Source organism: Notolabrus celidotus, chromosome 7 (assembly GCF_009762535.1).
Source record: "Notolabrus celidotus isolate fNotCel1 chromosome 7, fNotCel1.pri, whole genome shotgun sequence".
Taxonomy (NCBI): Eukaryota; Metazoa; Chordata; class Actinopteri; order Labriformes; family Labridae; genus Notolabrus; species Notolabrus celidotus.
Genome location: NC_048278.1, coordinates 20,325,442 through 20,345,897, shown reverse-complemented (window position 1 = coordinate 20,345,897; position 20,456 = coordinate 20,325,442). Strand labels below are relative to the sequence as shown.

The following is a 20,456-nucleotide window of genomic DNA, read 5'->3' as shown; positions in this document are numbered from 1 at the left end:
TCACGTATAATATTTGCAACTGTTTTTATTTTCAAATTGACCAAGAGGGTAAAGGGGGGTTATAATAATTGCAAACATTTTTGCTTCAAAATATTGATTATTATTACATTTGACTTTGGGGTAGATAAAGGAGCACAGTTCAAGAGCAGAAGGGATATACATACATACATACATACAGTACAGGTAAGCATAGCACCGTTTTACAATGAATACTGGTGTTTTTAGCTTTGTGTATGTGTACAGTATTATACTGGAACTAGAACTCTTTAGAACCAAACTGTGTGGTGGAAAGGTGATCTGTGTATCTCTATGATGGGAGGAAGGGGCCTCACTTGTCCTGGCCATGGTGACCAATTTTGAATATCCTACACCTCACCTTTTAACAGCTTTTCAACTTTTTCAAACCCTTCATCAGAAAATTGTTGAAAAATCAGAAACAGAAAGTTTGTTGAAACATTCAGAGGTTATTTTACAATGCCAAGCCTGCAAACAAGATTGTAATTCAGATTCTATGAGTTATTGTAGTGCGAAACATGATTTTCTGCTAAACCCCTTGTTTTCCTTCATCACAGCCTGTCAAAGGTTTTCCATGAATCAACAGTTACAACATCCATTAGTCTCTTTTAAACACCTTTACATTCTTTGGGCTGGGTATCAGTGACTCAAACTATAACATTTCATTATACCCTTCAGAGTCATGCCTTAGATACAAACTAATCTATGGAGGATCTAAGTTTGCTAGGTGATGGGTGTAGACCTGGCTCAAATAGAAAGCCCCTATGTAAATAATATTTTGTTTTTCTTATTTGTGGACAAAATCACAAAAAAATTAGTCTCTGCTTAGTCTCATATACTGACAATCAAAATAATAAAAGATTCTCAGGGGGTTACTATTTGGGGCTGGTCTGATGTGTGTTGCCGATGTGATAAGTGTTAGTTGTGCAGTCTGTCATTGTAAAACAATAAAACTGCCCATATTCTTTATAGCAGGTTACCAATGCTCTGCATTGCCTAACATAGATTCTTTTCCAGTCGCACATCTGTTTCCATATGAAAATATACTGGGTTACAGTGACGGTTAACATGCATACAAACTGTCTTTCACGCACAAACATGTATTCAAGTTGAGCTGTCCCACACACAGGCTTGCAGAATACTGAGCCCAACTGGAGAGGAAGTTTCTTGAATATTACAATTATTTCTTTATACTGCAACGCAAGAACTGATTGGCTATCGCCAGGGGAAACCAATAATGACCCCCAAGTGATACAAGTAGGAGACGCTAAAATCACACAAACACACACCCAAGCACACAGTCTTCACTATACTCTGAGACGAAACAACACATTCTAAAAGCTCCTTTGCCAACCAATACACTTCCTCTAATCCAAGGCTTCTCTGTTTGATATGGCTTTCAACTGTAGACAAGGGGCTGAGCCCATTTCCATCTGTATTTTAAATGGCCCTGGGCACAGCCCTGGTTTAAACTGCTGTTAGAGAACTGAGAGATGAGGGAATTGAACTGCATGAGGGTTTCTGAGGCCTAGGAATAGAGAGAAGGATAAACATTGATGCTACAAAGATAGTGAGGCAGTAAAAATGCTGGTACAATGAGCTCTTGAAATCTGGATGATTTTTCTACTTCTACTCCATCATAACAAAAAAAAAACAACAGTTTTTACACTATTTGGAGACTTCTTTTTCTCTACCATTTTGATGGAGCAATCCACGTTAAAGGCTTTTAGAAATCTGTGTCAAATTTGATTTAATCAAAACACCCTTTATGTCATGTCTTCCTCTGGTTTCTGCAGCATCACTGTTTAATCCTTCAAGGTCTGGTTCCAGACTGAGGCAGAAGCAAGTAACTTTCCACATTCCTGAGAGTACAAGTACCATCCAGCGACTTCAAACCCTTACTAAGTCAATTATTGTAAGACACAAGGGGCAACAAGCACACACACGCACACACACATATACATACACACCAACCACAGACACCCCCATGCCCACTCATGCACACAGATTGTATTCCCAAAAACACACTATCTCACAGAATCACACCACAGATTACAAACAACTAGGTCTTGACAGTGATTTACTGTACACAACCACATCAAGTGCTAAAGTTTCAGGAGGTTGAGGATATACTGTTTGTTACGTATAGGGCTCTCTGACTGTTAAAAAATAATCCCTACTATATACACACGCATTAACTTTATTAGGGGTCATATCCTGTTGGAAAATATATTTACGCCTTTGAATAGCCTGCTTAAAATAAAAACATAATGGACTATGTTATTGGCACTTAGAATCACTCAACCCGTTACATACAGTGATCGTCCTGTGAAGATTTCAGTTAAACTGTAATGTAGTTTCTTGCCAAACATGTTTTCTTACAAAGTTAAAAAGAGGCATTTCTGTCTCGGAGACACAGTGTTTAGAAACACAACTTCCTCGAAAAAAAACAAAACAAAAAAACCCCCAAGCCCAACCATTTTTTAAACAAACTGACTGAAGTTTAAAGCCGTATTCTGGACTCTTTTTTTCAGAGAAGAGAGGGGAGGGAGGGGATCTGGGAGAGCACGTCACAGCTCCATCTTTGACCAGAAAACACTTGAACAAAGTAAAAATTCAATTTTCAAAAGCGACTAATAAAAGCTTACACAGTTATTCTTTCCATGCAATCATATAAAATACTACATTTCTGTTTCCTGTTAGGCTATATTGGATATTTACATGTTTTTTTTATCATACAGTTAATCTGTACAAGGTCAGTCCACTTTAACACACCTTAAAAAAAAGGAAAGAAGAAGAAGTCTGCCGTTACCATGGCAATAAGGTGTTCTTGTCAGGTTTCCACGGAGACTGGAGCTCTCTTACAGTTACACCTCCGGTGATTTTAATCTATCCTGTTGCCACGGTGACAATTCTTGGTGAGTTCCTTGAAGACTCACTTGCTTTCCTCTTTCCTATGATTCACTTCTTTTAGATTGAGGAAAGGGAGGGCAGCGATTTCGGGGAAAAGGAAATTTGTTGACAGCCACACGACCAAAACACACGGATGCAGCAATCTCTTAAGAGTTTCACTTCTCTGTGTTTTCTGTTTTTCACATGTTTTCCTCCACAGTTTACTGTGGTTGGCTGCTGACACTGTCAGTCCTGTGCGATGATGGGGCTTTCTGCTGTTTCTGGGGCTGTGGTTTCAGCTGCTGCTGGTGCCTTTGATGATGCGTTTGTTGCCGCTGTTGTTGCTGTTGTTGTTGCTGCTGCTGCTGCTGTTGCTGTTGTTGCTGCTGCTGTGGTTGCTGTTGGTGGGTTGCCTGGGTGAAGGTGCCCTGTTGCTGGAGTGGGAAAGCTGCCTGCAGAATCAGCTGGGTAGACTGGTTACTATGGAGAAGACGAGTACCCTGATAGAAAAGCAGTAGAAGAATGTCAAAGTATGAAGCAGAGGATCAAAGAACTGTCACTCTTCTCACTCTCTCTTCCAGTAAAATGCCCACATTGAAATTAAACTAAGACTTTTAGATTCTGCAACATCTGAGGATACATTTCCTATATTGATTGAAGAACTGAACATCTTCATATTTCTCAGGACTTCATTTTTTAGAATTGACTTTGCTGCACTCTAATGGTACCTGTAGGAATTGCTGCTGTTGTTGCTGCCCCTGCTGGCCGCTCTGTGCCACTACAGCAGTCTGGTTTTGGCCGTCGGGCTGGCCTTGTTGAGGTTGGGCTGGTTGCAGAGTCAGGGTCTGGGTTTGCCCTCCCTGCTGAATTAACACACAAGCAAATAGAACCCAGCACAGGCATTAGTCATACAAATGGATTATGAAGAAATGGTGTGTTCTCTTATTAATGTAGAGAGATCCATTTTTAGTTTCATTATCAGTAACATCTCATTCTGATCCTTCCACATAGATAGTATGTCAAATATAGAGAAGTCTTGTCAGGTGTCTTCAGATTTCAAAATAAAGAAAGCTCTAAACTATTTTTAGATTCATTTCCATCAGCTTTCAAATCTCAAAGTATAAAGAAAGTATATTAGTGATTAATGCAGTATGAATATATGTGGCAAGTGTCAGGTCAAAAACAAAAACAAGAAGCTTTACAGACCTTGTTTGTAAAGAGGTTTACTGTAATTACAAGTCAATGTTCTCCTTGCTTTTCATTCTACTGTATTAAACACTCTCACACTATAACAACACTCTGTCAGCACTGACCAGCTGGGTGCCTCACACATGGTCATGTGATCTCTATTTTTGTGGTGTTTTTATTATGATCTAGCATATAATGTAATTTACTACTCCATGACTTATAAGCCTTGTCCTTACTTGTTGCCCACCAAAGGGGTTGTACGCAGTGACCACCTGCCCCATAAACATGGAGGTGGGTACCATGACTGCTCCACATGCCATTGGAGCCGTCACAAGCTTGGTCACCAGCTGCTGCCCTGCTGGGAATCTGGAGAGTGGGAAATGGGGAGAAAAACGAAAATACGTATCCCATTGATTGTTTGGTTTTAGATAAGGAGTTAGATTTCTATGATTTTCAGACGGGGTTGTCTTCCACCTACCGGATCTGTCTGTCCTGTGTGAAGGTGGCCACCGCGGTGCCTGGTTGTGTGTTGTTCTGTGGCAAGCTGGTGCTGATCTGTAGCACGTTGGGCTGTCCCGGCTGGGAAATCATCATGGTGTTGTATAGAGGGGCCGATACAGAGCCTTGCGTCTGGGGCTGAGCCTGTTGAGGTTGCTGGGGCTGCCGCTGGGGCTGAAGAGGAGCAATACAGGGAAGCAGGAAGGTATATGAAGTTAATTTGTCATAAACAGTGAACTGACATGATCTTCTTTCCTGTTTCCTCTGGTTTGCTTATTTCTCTTAATAATTCAAATATGAATATGGCTTGAAATAAATACCTCACTTTAAAAAACAGTCATCTTGCAGTTGTTGGGTTTTTTTTTGTTTTTTTTAAACAAAGTTCAGGTCCTTTTCTATGCAGTTGCCAGGTGCTGACAAATTATAGGTGGACTACGACTTTGTATTGAAACCACTTCAATACTTAAAAACATCTATAAAGTAAGGTAAGACACAATTGGGTTCTATTATATGTCTTATGATAAATGAATTAAAACAATTATGTGAAGTGTCTTGCTTCTAATGCCGTTTAAAATAGGTTTTCTACACTACATAAGACGATTTTGAAAGAACAACAATTCTTGACTGTACAAAAGCATGAAGGGAGACTATCTACAGTAAATGTGATGTTTGGCGTGTTTAACAGCCCCTGCACTGTCAGTGTGAGATCTCTGTGCAGTTTGTCACAAGATTACAGACAAAAAACACGTGCCCTTTGGCTCTTCCTGTCATCTGAAGGAGATGTAAACATTATGACTTTGAAGAACAGTGTTGTGTTTGTGTCAAAGTGTGTCTAAAGTTCACACTAAACTAGTATTGTCAGTGGACCAACAGAGGCAATATTGATGAGTTAATATTGTTGGACTGTTTTCTCATAAAACACAATGATAACTAAAAAAGTACAGTAATGTACACGTGTTATGATCTGATTCATGTGTGTCACACCTGTGTAAGGGTGTTGGTCTGCTGCTGCAGGTTCTGCTGAGGGGGCGGGGCCTGCTGCTGAATGGTTAGCTGCTGAGTTCCAGCATGGACGGGGTTAATCGTTGTTTGCTGGACCTGATTGGTCATAGTAGTTGTTTGTTGTTGGACCGTCCCCACCTGCGGGAGCTGCACATTCATTGCTCCACCTTGCTGCTGCAGCAACATCTGTTGGGATGGAAGCAGAACATCAGAACCGGTTAAGCCCCTGTGGTTTGCATTTTTGTACATTTATTTGCATTCTAGAAATACAATTTTATGTATTTAGCATTATAGGAGAAAAGATTTACTGAGAGTAGAATCTATTACCACATTCAGGTAGTGTGGGGTGGCTGTTTCTTATGAAAGGAACAAAAAAAGTAATACATAATGCATGATTCTTGTTCTGATCTAGGTCAGGCAAAGCCAGGTAGAACACAAAAGGAAAAGACAAAGCACTATACCTGCTGATATTTAAAAATAACAACTGAGGTTGCATACTATTCAAATCAAAAAACCTCTTTTTCTAATTTCATGTGGAGAATCCTGACTGCTACTGCTATGCTCTACGTTGCTTTGAAGCAAATCAAAATAAAAGGGGTCAGAATGCAATTACCCTTTGAGCAAAATAGCCTCTTTTATATGACTAATTTAGCTCTCTGCTGTATTGATGGTAATATAATTGTTGTTATTTGGCTAAGGACGTAAGGTAAAGTTACACTCATCAAATCTTAGCAAAGACTGAGTAAGCCAAGGATGACAGTGAAATGAACAAAAGAACATTTTAGATGGTGCGGAGTTACTGTTCTATAAAAGCCACACTTAAAACCAAAACGATGGAATAAATCGTGCATTTGCACACCTCTATATATGCAAAAATAGAAATGAATACAAGTTCCAATGGCATGACAAGGCAAGGTTTGCCACCATGTGTTTGAGTCATCTTCTTACCTGGATGCCCTGTCCCTGGACTCTCTGTAGCTGGTCCTGAATGTGTCTCAGCTCCTCCTGCTGCCGCTGGATGTTGGCCTGGATCAGTCTCGTCCTCTGTTCCAGCTGATCTTTTAGATGCTGCATGGCATTCACCTGGGCAGAGAACTCCATCACCGGCTGGTGGGTGGTGAGAAAGGGGGGGGGGAGATAACAGGTTACTTATTTCAACTCCACTGATTTTGTGTGCCTTCAGTAGACCTGTGAAAATATAAAATGGACAATGAGAGTTTTACAGAGTAAACTTAACCATTTGAAAACTCCCAAACCTAAGTGTGTTTATTTTTTATGTAGTTATCAATCACTCCATACTAAAGAAAAAGTAATTACTAACCCTGAATACTAACAAGCAGATGTTTTTTAAACCATATAAATAAAAACAGCGGTTTTGAATTGTCAGTACTGCAGCAGGTTTTCTGAAACTTAACAAACAAATCAGCTCAAGCAACCAATCTCACCTGTACGTTTGTCTGTAGCTGCTGGGGTTGTTGCTGCTGCTGCTGTTGCTGCTGTTGTTGCTGCTGCTGCTGCTGCTGCTGCTGCTGCTGCTGTTGTTGTTGTTGTTGTTGTTGTTGCTGTTGTTGCTGTTGTTGCTGTTGTTGTTGCTGTTGTTGTTGCTGTTGTTGTTGCTGTTGTTGTTGCTGTTGTTGTTGCTGTTGTTGTTGCTGTTGTTGTTGCTGTTGTTGTTGCTGTTGTTGTTGTTGTTGTTGCTGCTGTTGCTGTTGTTGTTGTTGTTGGGCAATGAGACTCGGAGTTACACTCTGGCCTGTGGTCTGTGAACTCATAGACTGCAAACATGCAGATAACCAATTAATTATGACAAAGACCGGGAACTCACTTTTATATTATATATACTATTTTTTCTAAAAACAATGTTGAGTGATTCAAATCAAAGTTAGAAACGGTATATGTAAAAACAGGAATTCCTTGTTTGTTATGTGTAGGTGTTCTCTAAAATTTGGTCTCACCTGGCTGCTGATGGATGAGCGACGCTGTGACATATCCATGGTGGAGGCCAGTGACTGTCGAGGGGGTGTGGCTGTGTCCATGTGTAGCTTGGAGGCTGTTGCTGGAAAGACAGAATTATTTTGAGAATGCGTCTATTCAGACTATGCTGATGATTTCATATTATCTCACAGCAGGACTTCATTATTCCATTTAACTTCAGTTTCGTGCGTGCGTGCGTGCGTGCGTGCGTGCGTGCGTGCGTGCGTGCGTGCGTGCGTGCGTGCGTGTGTCCTTACAAGTGCATGTGTTGTCAGAGACATGTGATGAGGACTTGTGGGAACTTCTTGATGAGGTTGAGGGTGTGCGGCTGCGGTCAAATCGCTCCAGTGCCTCTTTGAGGCTGGACGTGTTCAACTGCGACTCTGAGCCTGAGTCCTGACTCTGAAATCAAACAGACAGAGGAAAAAATTAACACACAAGGACAGCTAAAAACAGTCCTTTAATATCACAATGTTTTATCTCGTCTTGCTGTAATCACTGACCAAGAGGCTTGAAATAACATCAGAGAACAACAGTCACATTGTGAAGAACTGTAGATTGTGTGACTGTGAGTAATGATAAAAGGCAGTACCAGCTCACTGATCAAAGTTAATGGATAACAATTCTGGGTCTATTTCCTGTTGGATGAGACAGTTCACACAAAATATTTTTCCTTTTCAGCTTTTTTCTTTTGACACTACACTTATAACAAGACTATTTCAGTCAGGTCTTACTACTCAAAGTTACGATAACTGACTTTTACAACATACATAATTTTCAAGCACAATAACAACACTTTTTTAAAAAACTATTACTACTACTGTTTATGAAAACAGACAAGTTATTACTCACCTTATCTGCAGTAACTTCTGGGTTAGCCTCCTCAATACCCAGCTCTCTGCGCTGTTCTGCCCTCACCTCAGCATAGCTGCATTTTGCACAAAAAAGGAGGTTTTAGAGACAAACCATGAAAAAACTATGAAATGGTGTGCATGAGAGGGGTACAGTCACTTTAGAAATGTGATGGTCTTACACGGGTATAAGGAGCCCTTTTTTATTTTTAAATCCTTAGCAGCATTCTTCCAATATGAAAGACTGTTGTTAAATATCTTTAACTTCCGCACTCTTAAATGGGTATGATAAGCCTTTAAAATGGACTTTCAATGTGTAATGACATAAAAGCATATATTGGGACAATTTACCATCAGTAGATGACACAGAGAAAAAGGGAGGTGAAGTACCTGACTACTGTGTGTGTGCAGACGATAAACTCAGGCCGAGAGTTCCATTGGTGATAGGTGATGTAGTAGTGTGTCTGAAGCCAGATCCACTGTTGACCTTTTGTCAGGAAACGATAGTAGCATGACTTCCCTTTACCGTACTGCATCACTAAAGGGTGACAAAGCTGAGGTGTAAGAAGCAGCAAGCTCAGCCAGACTTCACAAAAGTTATTCCTGACAGTGTAAATGTTCCTCACAGTGCTCATGACACTTGGCTAGTGTCTCCAGGTCATCCACGTGGTAATAGTCGTACCCTGATGTTCCCAAAACCTCGAAAGGTAAGTAGCCTATAATTGGCGGAGCTCTAAAAAGCGGGAGATTGTTGTTAGTCATACTGATTCCAGTGTACATATATCAAGAGACTTGAGACAACCACTTCTTAATGTGTGCTGTGGCAGAATAAGAAAAATGAACAGTTCAACATGCGGGTGTATACCTATGATCTAAAAAGAGGAACTTCCATTCCAAACTGTGCCTCGAGGTGAATTCTTCATTGGGCTCCTCCACTGTACACATCTCCTGATAACGTAATACAAATAAAGCACACAGACAAAAAAACGTTGAATAAGGAAACCGACTCACCCATGACTCAGTGTGATTTTTTTTGCATATGTTATTGGGTTGCTATGGATACCTTAATAAACTGAGGTTTGGCCAGCCGAACTGTGGCTACAAAGCACACTTGGTCATCGAATGCAGGTTGAAGTGATCGCTGTAACACCCCTGCAAGACCATTTCTTGTCATGTTGGGAACTACACAAAAAAGAACAGAGCAGAGTTTGTAATCAAAAAGGTTGTTTACTCTGTGAGTAGGAGAATTGTGTCACTTCGTGTACACAAATAGACAAGCTTGTTATGTGAAAAAGCAAATAGAGAATTATGAATTAACAGGCTTACCATTGTCAAGAGACTTGAAGTTGCCAATGAATTTTACATATTCATAAACAGGGGGTTCTTTGGGGTCAATTGCCCCCCGCAGCATATGGCAGCAGAACTCCATGTGGTTCTTAGCTGGAGACAAAATAAATGAAGAAAGAAAAGTTAGTTTAAAAAATTAAAAGCTGAGTAAGAAACTGTACAAATATAGTGACAAGTGCAAACAATTTTATCAATAATAAAAATTATGTTGCGGGTCAAACTGACCCATTTTAAAGTTCAAAAATAAAAATAAAATTGTTATAAGTATTATTTCGCATTTCTAATATCACAGTGGATGAAAGTCTAGTGGTATATAGAGGTTCCTTCCATCTTAGGTAATATATGCCTTCCAAACCGGCTAAATACAGCATAAAAATCTGGGCAGCATGTGACAGAAGAGGTGTCTCCTGTTAATTTATCAACATCACTTCATGAAAAAAAAAATCCTAATGTAAAATAAAATAAACAAAAATCTATTTTTCTTTTATATTTAGGGCTTTTCAAAGTACATTAGAAAAAGTTTTTACATAGATTTCATTAAAAAACGAATGAGTTATCCTCATTGAACCATGATCTTTGAGAATTAAAGAACACCATTGCACTAAATGTTGATTAAATGATTAGTAATGGAGTTCATAATGAGTTTTAAAAAAATGTTTATTTGGATTTTTTTGGGTCCGGACACTTTTGGTTCATTAAATATGCCCCAGGTCAAGTTGACCCAGGAACATTATTGCTGTCTCTGGTTGTGTGTTGTTCTGTGGCAACGAACATAACAGGAGGGTTAACAAAGAAAGACAAAAACAACATTTTAGACCTTTGCATATCTGCATGGTGCTGCACTGATAAATGTATGTGGTTCTCTGTTAGTTATTGGAGTTGATTGATGTTGACTGATCAAAAGATGAGCAGGGCAGCATGTATAAAAACTTACACATACAGCTACAGTGTCATGAAATCCTAACAATCATTATGTATTCTTATCCTACACTCAGTCAAGTATAAAGACACACTCAAATATGTTACAGCAATGCCTGTGTGGCTAAGTACTTTCAACAATATTCATGGGTTTATGAATATCTATTAATTTATATTTTTTTTATATATTTTAAATTATCAGTGAACAGTTACAAGCTGTGCATCCTACAGTAAAGTTGTAAATGTCAAACTGAATAATATTCCCATTAACAACCACAGGCTGTGTTATATTCTAATGTAATTTTGAGCAAGATGAATTGCGGGAGTAATCATGTAGCTCTTATGTGTACAATTCTGGATGTTACTCACTTTTCATGTAATCTGAGCTTAGGCTCTCTGAGTCACTGGCGTGTGTGGAGAGTGCCTTGTAGATCTCAGAGTGCTCCCCAATAGGCAGGAAGTTTAAAAGGTTCTGGTCCACCAAGTCCATCTGGAGAACGAACACACACACCCAGACAGACATAAATCAGTAAACATTTCAAACAAACACTTTGGGTATAGTCTGCCGGGGAACAGAGGTGCATGCCAACATTCTCATAATTAAATTTGAAAATTTGCATAGAGGGTTTGGAGTCTTTGTCATAATCTTTGGTATAAAAAAAATAGCAAGTTTATGAACTGAGTCCCTTGAATGTCTAGCTCCATCTATAATTCAAGGAACAATACCTCAACATGGGTCAGGAAATAGGTCATTGACATGGAGCGGTTTAATTTGTACCATCCATAACCGTCAAGAGAAATACTTATGTTACCCAAGAATATGTTACAAAGTGAACTAAGCTTAATTTGACTGCTGAGTGGAAAGACAGCTCAATCCATTAAAGGAAAAGAAAGAAGAAACTACTCACTGGAAGATGTTCTAGTAGTGAGGTGACACTCTCAGAGACATAGAGGATGTTCCCATCAGTCATTATTGCTATAAAGAATCCATCCAGAGCCTGATAATGAAAGAAAAGAACAAGTGAAATTAATCATGGTTTTACAGCAATAGAAGTAAGCCGCTTAAATCCATCAGTCCATTATAAAAAATCTGAAGGTCAAACAGTGACTTGAAACGATTCAGAAGCTTTTTCACCTGTAAAAAAAAAAGAAATCTACTTCAAATAGATTTTTTTGAGTTGAATCTTAAATAAACTTGTCTCTGATCATGAGACAGCTTCAGAAATGTAAAATAACAATATAAATACATCTACAAACAGGGTTACAGTACAAAGTGTGACATGTCTGACCTCCAACATGAGCTGGGTAAACTCCTCATTGCTAAGAAAGGGAGGCTTCCAGTCCTGCCTGATTTCACTCGACTCTGACTGCGCTGCGATTTCTGTCAAAGAAAAAAAAGGAGGAAATTCAATTTTTCAAAAGCGACATGACAGCTCAGGGAAAATGCAGTAAAACAAGACAAGGTAGAAAAAATGTACTGTGGTACAAAGCTCATTGTGAAAACAAGGTTATTAAACAGAACAGTAGATAACACACTCGACCAGTGAAGTGGCAGCTGATAGTGAACGACCATTCGTGGAAAATGACAACAACTAGGATTTAAAGAATAGCAATCCATGTTTAGTAGTTAGTGAAGAAAGTTATCACAAGACTGAAGTATTGCATAACTGTTAATTATAACACATGAAGTCAACAATATGTCAGTCAAAATTGGGTCTAAATTGGTTTAAGAGTAATTTACAGAACAGAACTCGTATCTAATCATAGTGAGCAAACAGAAGTCCGGTGAGGGCGGCAGACAGGCTTTACCTTTGTGTTTACATAGGAAGTCAATGCTTTTCTGCAGGATGGTGGACTTGTCCATCTTCCTGGTGTTGCCAGGCAGCATTGTGCCGAGTTCCTTGATGAGGACATTGAACTGGTCTCTCCGTTTCTTCTCTGACTTGTTTCGGGACACGCTACAATGAAAATGAGCCATATATAATAATAAAATGTGTTTTGGTCATTATTTGAGAGTTTATTTTGGTTATGTTCTTTAAAGCTCACATTTTCAGCACACAAGACAACAAAACAGAAATTTGAATGTTGAAATGAAGACACTGTGGCCGCTTTGTATGGTACAGAATTAAACCAGGGTATGTCCTTATTCTTGAAATACATGCTATTTTTTAATATCGAATAATATTAGAAACCCTCTGGCTTACTCCTCTTCATACTTCCCTTACCGTTTCGCTTTGTCCTTTTCATCTTCTTCCATCAACCCATCAAAGATGCTACAATCATCCCTACAGGAGGAGAGAAAAATATTTACACACTCTCCAGGCTCATGTTGTGTTTTCCTCTGTGTGCACGTTTGTAGGTGGCTTGAAAGCAGATAGGTTTTGTTAATAATAGCTAATGATGGACAGCGACTAATGAGAGGATTCCTACATGCCAGAAGCAGGTTTATTTTTGGGTCACACAAAAAAGAGAGTGAGACAGAGCGAGAGAGAGCGTGAGAGAGAGCGTGAGAGAGAGAGAGAGAGAGAGAGAGAGAGAGAGAGAGAGAGAGAGAGAGAGAGAGAGAGAGAGAGAGAGAGAAAGAGAGAGAGAAGGAATGTGTTGGGCTTGCCAAGAAGGTTAGCAGTGCATTTGTGTAACAGGGCGTGATCTTGCCTACGTTTGTTTCCTAGTAATATAGGTCAATAGAAATGCCTTCATTTGTCTGAATGAATGGCATCTGGAAATGAAATTTATGGTATGTTATATTTTTTTAAGATACAGTTATATCAATAGGAGAAAGAAATATATTTTTATCTCAATATTTTTATTGTGGCATGCTACTTAATATTTTAAATCAATGCATTTAAAATAACAATTTTAACAATTCTTTCAAACTCAATATTAAGAAAAGAAACCTTTTCAATTTGATGGCTTTAAGTATTGATATGTAAGCTATTAATATGACTACTTTTTGATATCATAATTATCATCATAATTACTGATCTCATCATCATCATCATAATTATTATAATGAGTTGAAGTAACATTTATATGATCAACATTTTCAATAATTGTAAAACTTGTATTGTACAAATATGTTTTTCTATCATTATTGATATAATAACTGCAGGGATTTTGTAAATCAATACATTAGGTACTCCAAATGATCAAACTTTAAATAAGTATTTATTTCATTGACACCTTTATTCATTATGTAATGTCTGATTAATAAACATTATATGTGAATGTGTGTGCATGTGTGTGCATGTGTGTGCGTGTGTGTGTGTGTGTGTGTGTGTGTGTGTGTGTGTGTGTGTGTGTGTGTGTGTGTGTGTGTGTGTGTGTGTGTGTGTGTACAGCTTACCCTATGCTTGATGTCATGGTGGCTGCTGATCAGGGCTGTGGCTGCAGTGATTTGCTCTTTAGGCGTGAGGTAGGCATTTGGAAGACCACCTAGAGACATCAACAAAAATCAAAAAACAAAAAAATGTACTTAGTGGACCAGAGATTGCCCGGATGCTTTAGCACACACACGCACACACACGCACACACACACTATATTCATTACATTTCAATCAACGTTAGATCAAAATTACATTCTGCATTATTAAAAACACACTAAAACAAGCTTTCTAAGCTTTTCATCACTGAGAATTAGCTATCATTTCATCACTTTTGCAATAACATGCATGTACCAACCGGATTGTATATACTCAACACCTGTTTTATGTTATTACTATATCTAAATTTTCTTTTATACATATTTTCTACCTGTTTTTATTTTATTTGTATTTATAACATGCACTTTCAGGAGCAGCACTTCTTATTTCATTGTACACCTGACAATGACAAATAAAGGCTATTCTTTTTTATTCTGTACATGCATAAAATCATATATGACAGTCATCCCTCATATAAGCCAAATATATCTATTATCGTTTTACAAACATGTTAATTTTGGGGCGAAGTTGGCCGAGCGGTCTAAGCGCACGCCTCAAATACAGGGGCCATAGTCCTCATTGCAGCGGTCGCAGGTTTCGACTCCCTACCTCAATCATTTGCTGCATGTTTTCTCCCAATCTCTGCTCCCCACATTTTCTGTCTCTCCTCAGCTGTCCTATCAGTTAAAGGCAAAATGCCTTTTTAAAAAAAGGTTGTTTTTTTTTGTTTTTTGTCACGGCATTGCAAGATATGCATTACTTGTTTTGAATATGATATCCAGCCAGTGTGCCACTCTTTAATTCAAGGCTAAATTATCCATATACAATTCATAAATGAATGCTTAAAAAACGGTTTTCCCCCACAGGTCTTTACATTAAATTCATAGAACAGCTATCACAGATAGTCAAAGCAATATTTCCTAATATGTGTTTGAGAACATAGCATGTCTATATATAGTATTACTTGATTATCTCTACTAAAAAGAAGGCTTTGCAAGGAGCAAACTGGCTCTTTTTTATAACTCTGACACAGCTCTGTACATATATGCGTGTAGGTGTGTGTAATGACTTCCTACCCCAATGCAGCCAATGCACTCGGTCAGTCTTTTCAGGGGTTGTAGACAGGGTTTTGGGTCAAAGCTGACTCTATGGTCCCAACTGTTGTTGTGGTCATTGGGGTCATGAGAAGGAACCAGACCACGGGGAAGACATGGTGGTTAAAAAAAAACCTAAGAAATAAATCAGAGCGGAAAACTGGGGTCATGTGGGGTCATCGGGTCAATTTTGAGCTGCTGCTGAGCACTTTACCATCTGAAGTGATACAGGGACATAAGGAAAAAGGCCCTTGTTGCAGAGTCCAATTGCGACTACTTTGTAATAATGATTTGAATGAGGTAATAAGTACTGCACTTCAGAATAAAACATTTGATAATATCTTTGTTTTGATGCAAGATCAAGCACCAGAGCAAATTACAAAGCAGTGTAGTACACTGAATAAAGCAGAGTATAATCAGTATAGCAAGGAAAACCTTCAATAAATCTGTAAGAAAACTAACATCATTATTTCTTTAGAATCTTTATGGAGCAGTTTGACCCAATTATATTAAAAAATGGAACAAAAACGTTTCCAACATACTTTTTGGAATGTCTCGTTGCAGGCAGACTAGCTGTATTAGATCTTCTCCTCCCAGGCACCGAGAAATCCTCACGTGTGAGCCACACCTCACCTGCAACACAAATAACGCACACTCATTCACAAGGATACCAGCGGGTCCATGCTCACCATTCATCGTGCATGCAAATCGAAAGAACCAATAAGGAATGTAAATATGTTGGTTGTTACTAGTGAAAAACAGGAAGTAAGGCTGCAACTAGCTAACACAAATTCTAGTCCTTGTTAAATCAATGTGTTGTTGGAAAATGAATATAGCTTTTCAGAGTTTTTGTGCACCTGGCCACAAATCCAAAAATAGAAGATATTTATGGATCTGTATATTAATTGTTCAATTATTCATAACATATCAGTATAAAACTGACAACATTTCCTGAAGCTCATAGAGTGAAAATGGGTGTCTCAAGCACTTCAAAATCCTGTTTACAACATAAAATTTACAGAGATATGAAACAAAAAAAGCATTATAGTACCATTGCAGATGAGGAAATTTAACCAATTAATATCAATGTTTTTAAATCATGTTTTTTTTTTTTGGTTAATGACAGCAGCAACTAATCCAGTATCATAACAGTTGATTTCCACATTTCGGTCATTTAATACAGGGCTTATCAAACTTTTCAGCCGACGACCCCCAAAATAAAAATGCCATGGACTCGCGAACCCCACTGTCCCTCATAGTGACTTAATTTGGGTTCATATAGCTGTATTGCAGAAAGTTAGCCTACCTATATGAGCATGTGGCTGTGTTTCCTGTCCCATCATGAATTCACCTACTGCTACTGATGCTTTTGATAACTGTTCACTAACCCTAAACTTAGGAGTCCCCTGGCAAAATGAAAAGCAGAAAACTCATTACATTTTCTATTTTCAAGGTTTTATTTCAAGCTTAGCTACTTTTTTTGACAATATTTTTTTTAACTATAATGGGTAAAATGTACTAATTTTAGAAAACTTTAACAAAAAAAACATTCTGGAAGACATCTCACGACCCCCTATTTGTATCTTGGGAACCCCCTGATTTAATGAATTGATCAACAGACAAAATCATCTGAGCAAAATGACCTTCATCAGTTAACCATCAAATTATTTTCTTAATTACTAGGTCATTTGGTCAACCTATTGACCAAATGAACTATTGACCCCAAAGCCCAGGGTAATGTCTTGAGAGTTCTTCTTTTGTAGAACAATAACCTTGGAAAGAATAGGAATCTTTTTTGTGTATAGGAAAACAATTTAAAAAATACAAGTTTTGACATTTGTAAAGCAGATCCAACATTAAATCCAGATGTGACCGTACAAATACCATCCAGTTATTTATTTATCTATTCATTTATTTCTGGCAAAAGATATGAAATCGAGAAGGTCAGAGCGGGTAAAAATCTGAGGGTAATACTGTCACCCATCTTACAATGATGACAGCGATAACAATGAGATTTGGGTATTCAGTTAACCCTCTTGTTATGTTGTGGGTCAAACTGACCCTTTTAAAGTCTATTTTAGGCAAATATACCTTCCAAACCAGCTGAATGCAGCATAAAAATCTGGGCAGCATGTGACAGAAGAGGAGTCGTGTTCATTTATCAACATCACTTCATAAAAATAAAACATTTTAAATAAAATAAACAAATATCCATATCATGTGAATGTTTTTATTTAAATTTAGGGCTATCCAATGTACAATAAAAAAAGTTTTAATGTGAATATTCATGAAAACGAGTGAGTTATCCTCATTGAACCATGATCTTTGAGAATTAAAGAACACCAATGGACCAAATCTTGATTTAAATGGTTAGAAATTGAGTTAAAATTAGGTTAAAAAATGTGTATCTGGATTTTTTTTGGGGTTCTGACATTTTTGGATAATATGCCCCGGGTCAAATTGACCCAGGAACATTATTGCTGTTCCATAGAAACAAACATAACAGGAGGGTTAACAGGCAAATTATTTTCTTAATTACTCAGTTGGTCAATAGGTTTTTTATAACTGCAAAAAAATGTCCATCCCACAACCCCAAAGCCCAGGATATAGTCTCGAGAGTTCTCCTTGTGTACAACAATAATCTTGTGACCCAATTATTTATTTTAAAATCACATTATAAAGAAAAAATCTCAAAACATGGAATATCAGGATTTGAAGTATATGAATCCTTATTGTGTGTGTAGGAAAACAATTTAAAATACAAGTTTTGACATTTGTGTCAAGCAGATCCAACATCAAATCAAGATGTGACCGCACAAATACAATCCAGTTATTTATTTGAAGAGTTTATTGGCAAAAACATATAACTCACTTTTAAAAATGGTAAAAAGTTTTTCAAAAAGCATATTTTTTATATTACTAGCTTTAGGTATTATCAATCAATTGAATTTGGGTGGCTTTGAATAAGTCAAAATGACATTACTAATTAGAGATATATCGTGTGTTTATTGAAAATTTATAAAAACGGAGATACCTGTTTTTGCTAATGAACTCTTCATTTATTTATTTCTGCCAAAAGATATGAAATCGAGAAGGTCAGAGCGGGTACAAATCTGAGGATAATATTGTCACCCATCTTACAATGATGACAGAGATAACAATGAGATTTGGGTATTCAGCTGAACCCCCCCAAGGACCCTATAGTGGTCTGTATTTAGGGAAGCACCGGCCTGACCTACAGTCATGTATTCCTAATGGTCAGTATGTGAAGCCTCGTTTGACTGAGCTTCTTCATTGGGCTCACTCTACTACACTCCCAATGAATAAACACCGATATTAGCGATACGATCCAGATGACACCGGGCAGTACAGTCGACCCAAACATGAATTTTCCACCAGATACGCACAGAAACATTTTTAATATGCCTTTTAGTGCCACAGGTGTTCGTTATACAACCAGAAGAGAGCAACCCATTTAACGTTAGTTAGCAAGCTAGCATGCTAACTAAGCTTGCTAACGAATATCAGCCTCCAACTCAGGAGGTTTCTCTCTCCAGATACACACACAAATACGGAATGACACACTTTCCACGGGTTCACGCGTTCACCTCTGATGAATAAAATCATGGAATATAAGTGTCTTTATCAAGGCAAAGCTGGCGACGAGCCTCAAGCTGTCACGCAACAACTGACATTGAAGACAAAATAATCTCTCAAATATTTACCGTCGAGCCTGAAACATCCAAGCGGGGCAAGATCCTCACAAATACCGACACAAACATTCATGTCGGGGGGGAATAAAAACCCAAAAGCAGCGATGGTGGAAACATTTTCGCGGCAGATGTATATACACACATATACACACACACACACACGGTGCCCAGGCACACACATACACAACAGGAGCAGGGAAACGCGCACACGCTCGCCCACTCGTACACACACACACACTGGCTGCTCTGAATGTGGGTCACTGGGCCTTGCTCTCCCTCAAGCGTGCGGAAACAAGTCCCGAAGCCTCCTCTGCAGTCCGACTGCTTCCGCACGCTAAAACCGTCTACCGACTTCAAGCGCCGTGCTATTTTACACCCGACAACCACCGCTACCTTGAGAAACGCATTAATAGGCCCTTACCTTTCCAAATAATCGACAGCAGCCTCCGTGTTTTGCTTACTTGAGCGTTGCATCGACATCGAGGCGGTGGGGGCCGGGAGGACTCCGGGTTGGGGAGAAAAACAGGAGGCCTACTTCATATTACGACGTACAGTCATGCGCAATGGAGACGGTAGGGCGCACTATTTTGCAAGTACAGTAGCAGCAGAAACTGAGGGGACCGCTGAGTTGTCTTCAAAGAGGAAATGACTCCGCATGTTTAGTCGCTTTTCCAGCCCGACTACTTCCCACTCATTTCCACATTTTTTATTTTTAAATAGTGAGTTCTTAAAACCAAGGCAGCTGTTCTGCTGTTCGTGACCTTTAAATTAAAACATTAACACGGAGACGACGGATTGTTTTATTGGATCAGTTTACAATAAAATACGCGTTCAATGTTTCCTACTTTTCTAGTTCAAGGCAATATCTGCATCGCACTATAAATTCCAGGACAATGGAATTTGGGTGAATGCTCCGAGAATGTGACATTGGACGGTCGCCAGGACAGTGGAGAGCAGGTTAGGGTTGGGATGGGATGGCCCTGCCTGATGGCAAGGGTTTCCCCCTTTATCGACATCCAATCAGAAGCTCCACAGTCCATGACGTGGTACGTGTAGTGTGACGAGGTTCCCCCTAAATGCATACAGTGAGGCATTTCAGATAAGCAACTCTTTTTAGGTCGGATGATGTGGAATCAGAGGTTTATTTAACATTTTCTCCAAACGACTATGTATACTTAATCTGTTATTAACAGAGGTGTCAAAAGTATTCACATTCATTACTCAGGTAGAAGTATAGATATTAGGGTTTGAAAAGAGTTCTGTAGAAGTTGAAGTATCAACTCAAGCTTTTTACTCAAGTAAAAGTGTAAAAGTACTGGTTTCAAAACTACTTAAAGTATAAAAGTAAAAGTAATATAAGGGGGGAAGAAATGCCATTAAGGACAAAAGCTTAGGCTGCACCACAGGGGCCTATAGTGCACTACCCCACCTCCCAAAAAAACAATTTTTTCTAAAGGCCATAATGACTATAATGTCTACCTCCATGTGAGGAGGTAGAGGTCTACCTCCATGTGAGGAGAATTCTTGCATTGGCTCAAAGAC

The 20,456-nt window shown here is 38.7% G+C and overlaps 1 protein-coding gene across 3 annotated transcripts; it reads right to left on the bottom strand.

Annotated features, from left to right (window-relative positions):
- On the bottom strand, window positions 1-19,886 carry clockb (clock circadian regulator b). 3 transcript variants are annotated; one of them, XM_034687943.1, is made up of 24 exons: window positions 19,336-19,886; window positions 15,744-15,834; window positions 15,184-15,336; window positions 14,032-14,120; window positions 12,911-12,970; window positions 12,495-12,643; window positions 11,975-12,066; window positions 11,594-11,683; window positions 11,055-11,175; window positions 9,747-9,860; window positions 9,484-9,602; window positions 9,286-9,368; window positions 9,047-9,153; window positions 8,811-8,958; window positions 8,422-8,497; window positions 7,827-7,971; window positions 7,551-7,651; window positions 7,041-7,370; window positions 6,544-6,702; window positions 5,578-5,781; window positions 4,574-4,767; window positions 4,332-4,461; window positions 3,636-3,770; window positions 1-3,407 (listed from the first exon to the last, which is right to left on the bottom strand). In XM_034687943.1, exons 4-24 carry the CDS (start codon window positions 14,046-14,048, stop codon window positions 3,129-3,131), a joined length of 2,853 nt encoding a protein of 950 aa, XP_034543834.1. In that variant the 5' UTR covers window positions 14,049-14,120; window positions 15,184-15,336; window positions 15,744-15,834; window positions 19,336-19,886; the 3' UTR covers window positions 1-3,128. The 3 variants fall into 3 exon arrangements, with proteins under 3 accessions (XP_034543834.1, XP_034543836.1, XP_034543835.1); XM_034687945.1 differs by having other exon boundaries at window positions 3,636-3,767; window positions 19,336-19,489; XM_034687944.1 differs by having other exon boundaries at window positions 18,927-19,349.
- Window positions 19,887-20,456: the final 570 nt, after the last annotated feature.

Excerpts from the sequence above, each read along its gene's own strand:
- clockb (XM_034687943.1), bottom strand. Across the intron at positions 9,369-9,483 it reads CCAAACCTCAGTTTATTAAG|GAGATGTGTACAGTGGAGGA; the intron begins GTATCCATAGCA and ends TTACGTTATCAG. Across the intron at positions 9,154-9,285 it reads TTCCTCTTTTTAGATCATAG|AGCTCCGCCAATTATAGGCT; the intron begins GTATACACCCGC and ends CCCGCTTTTTAG.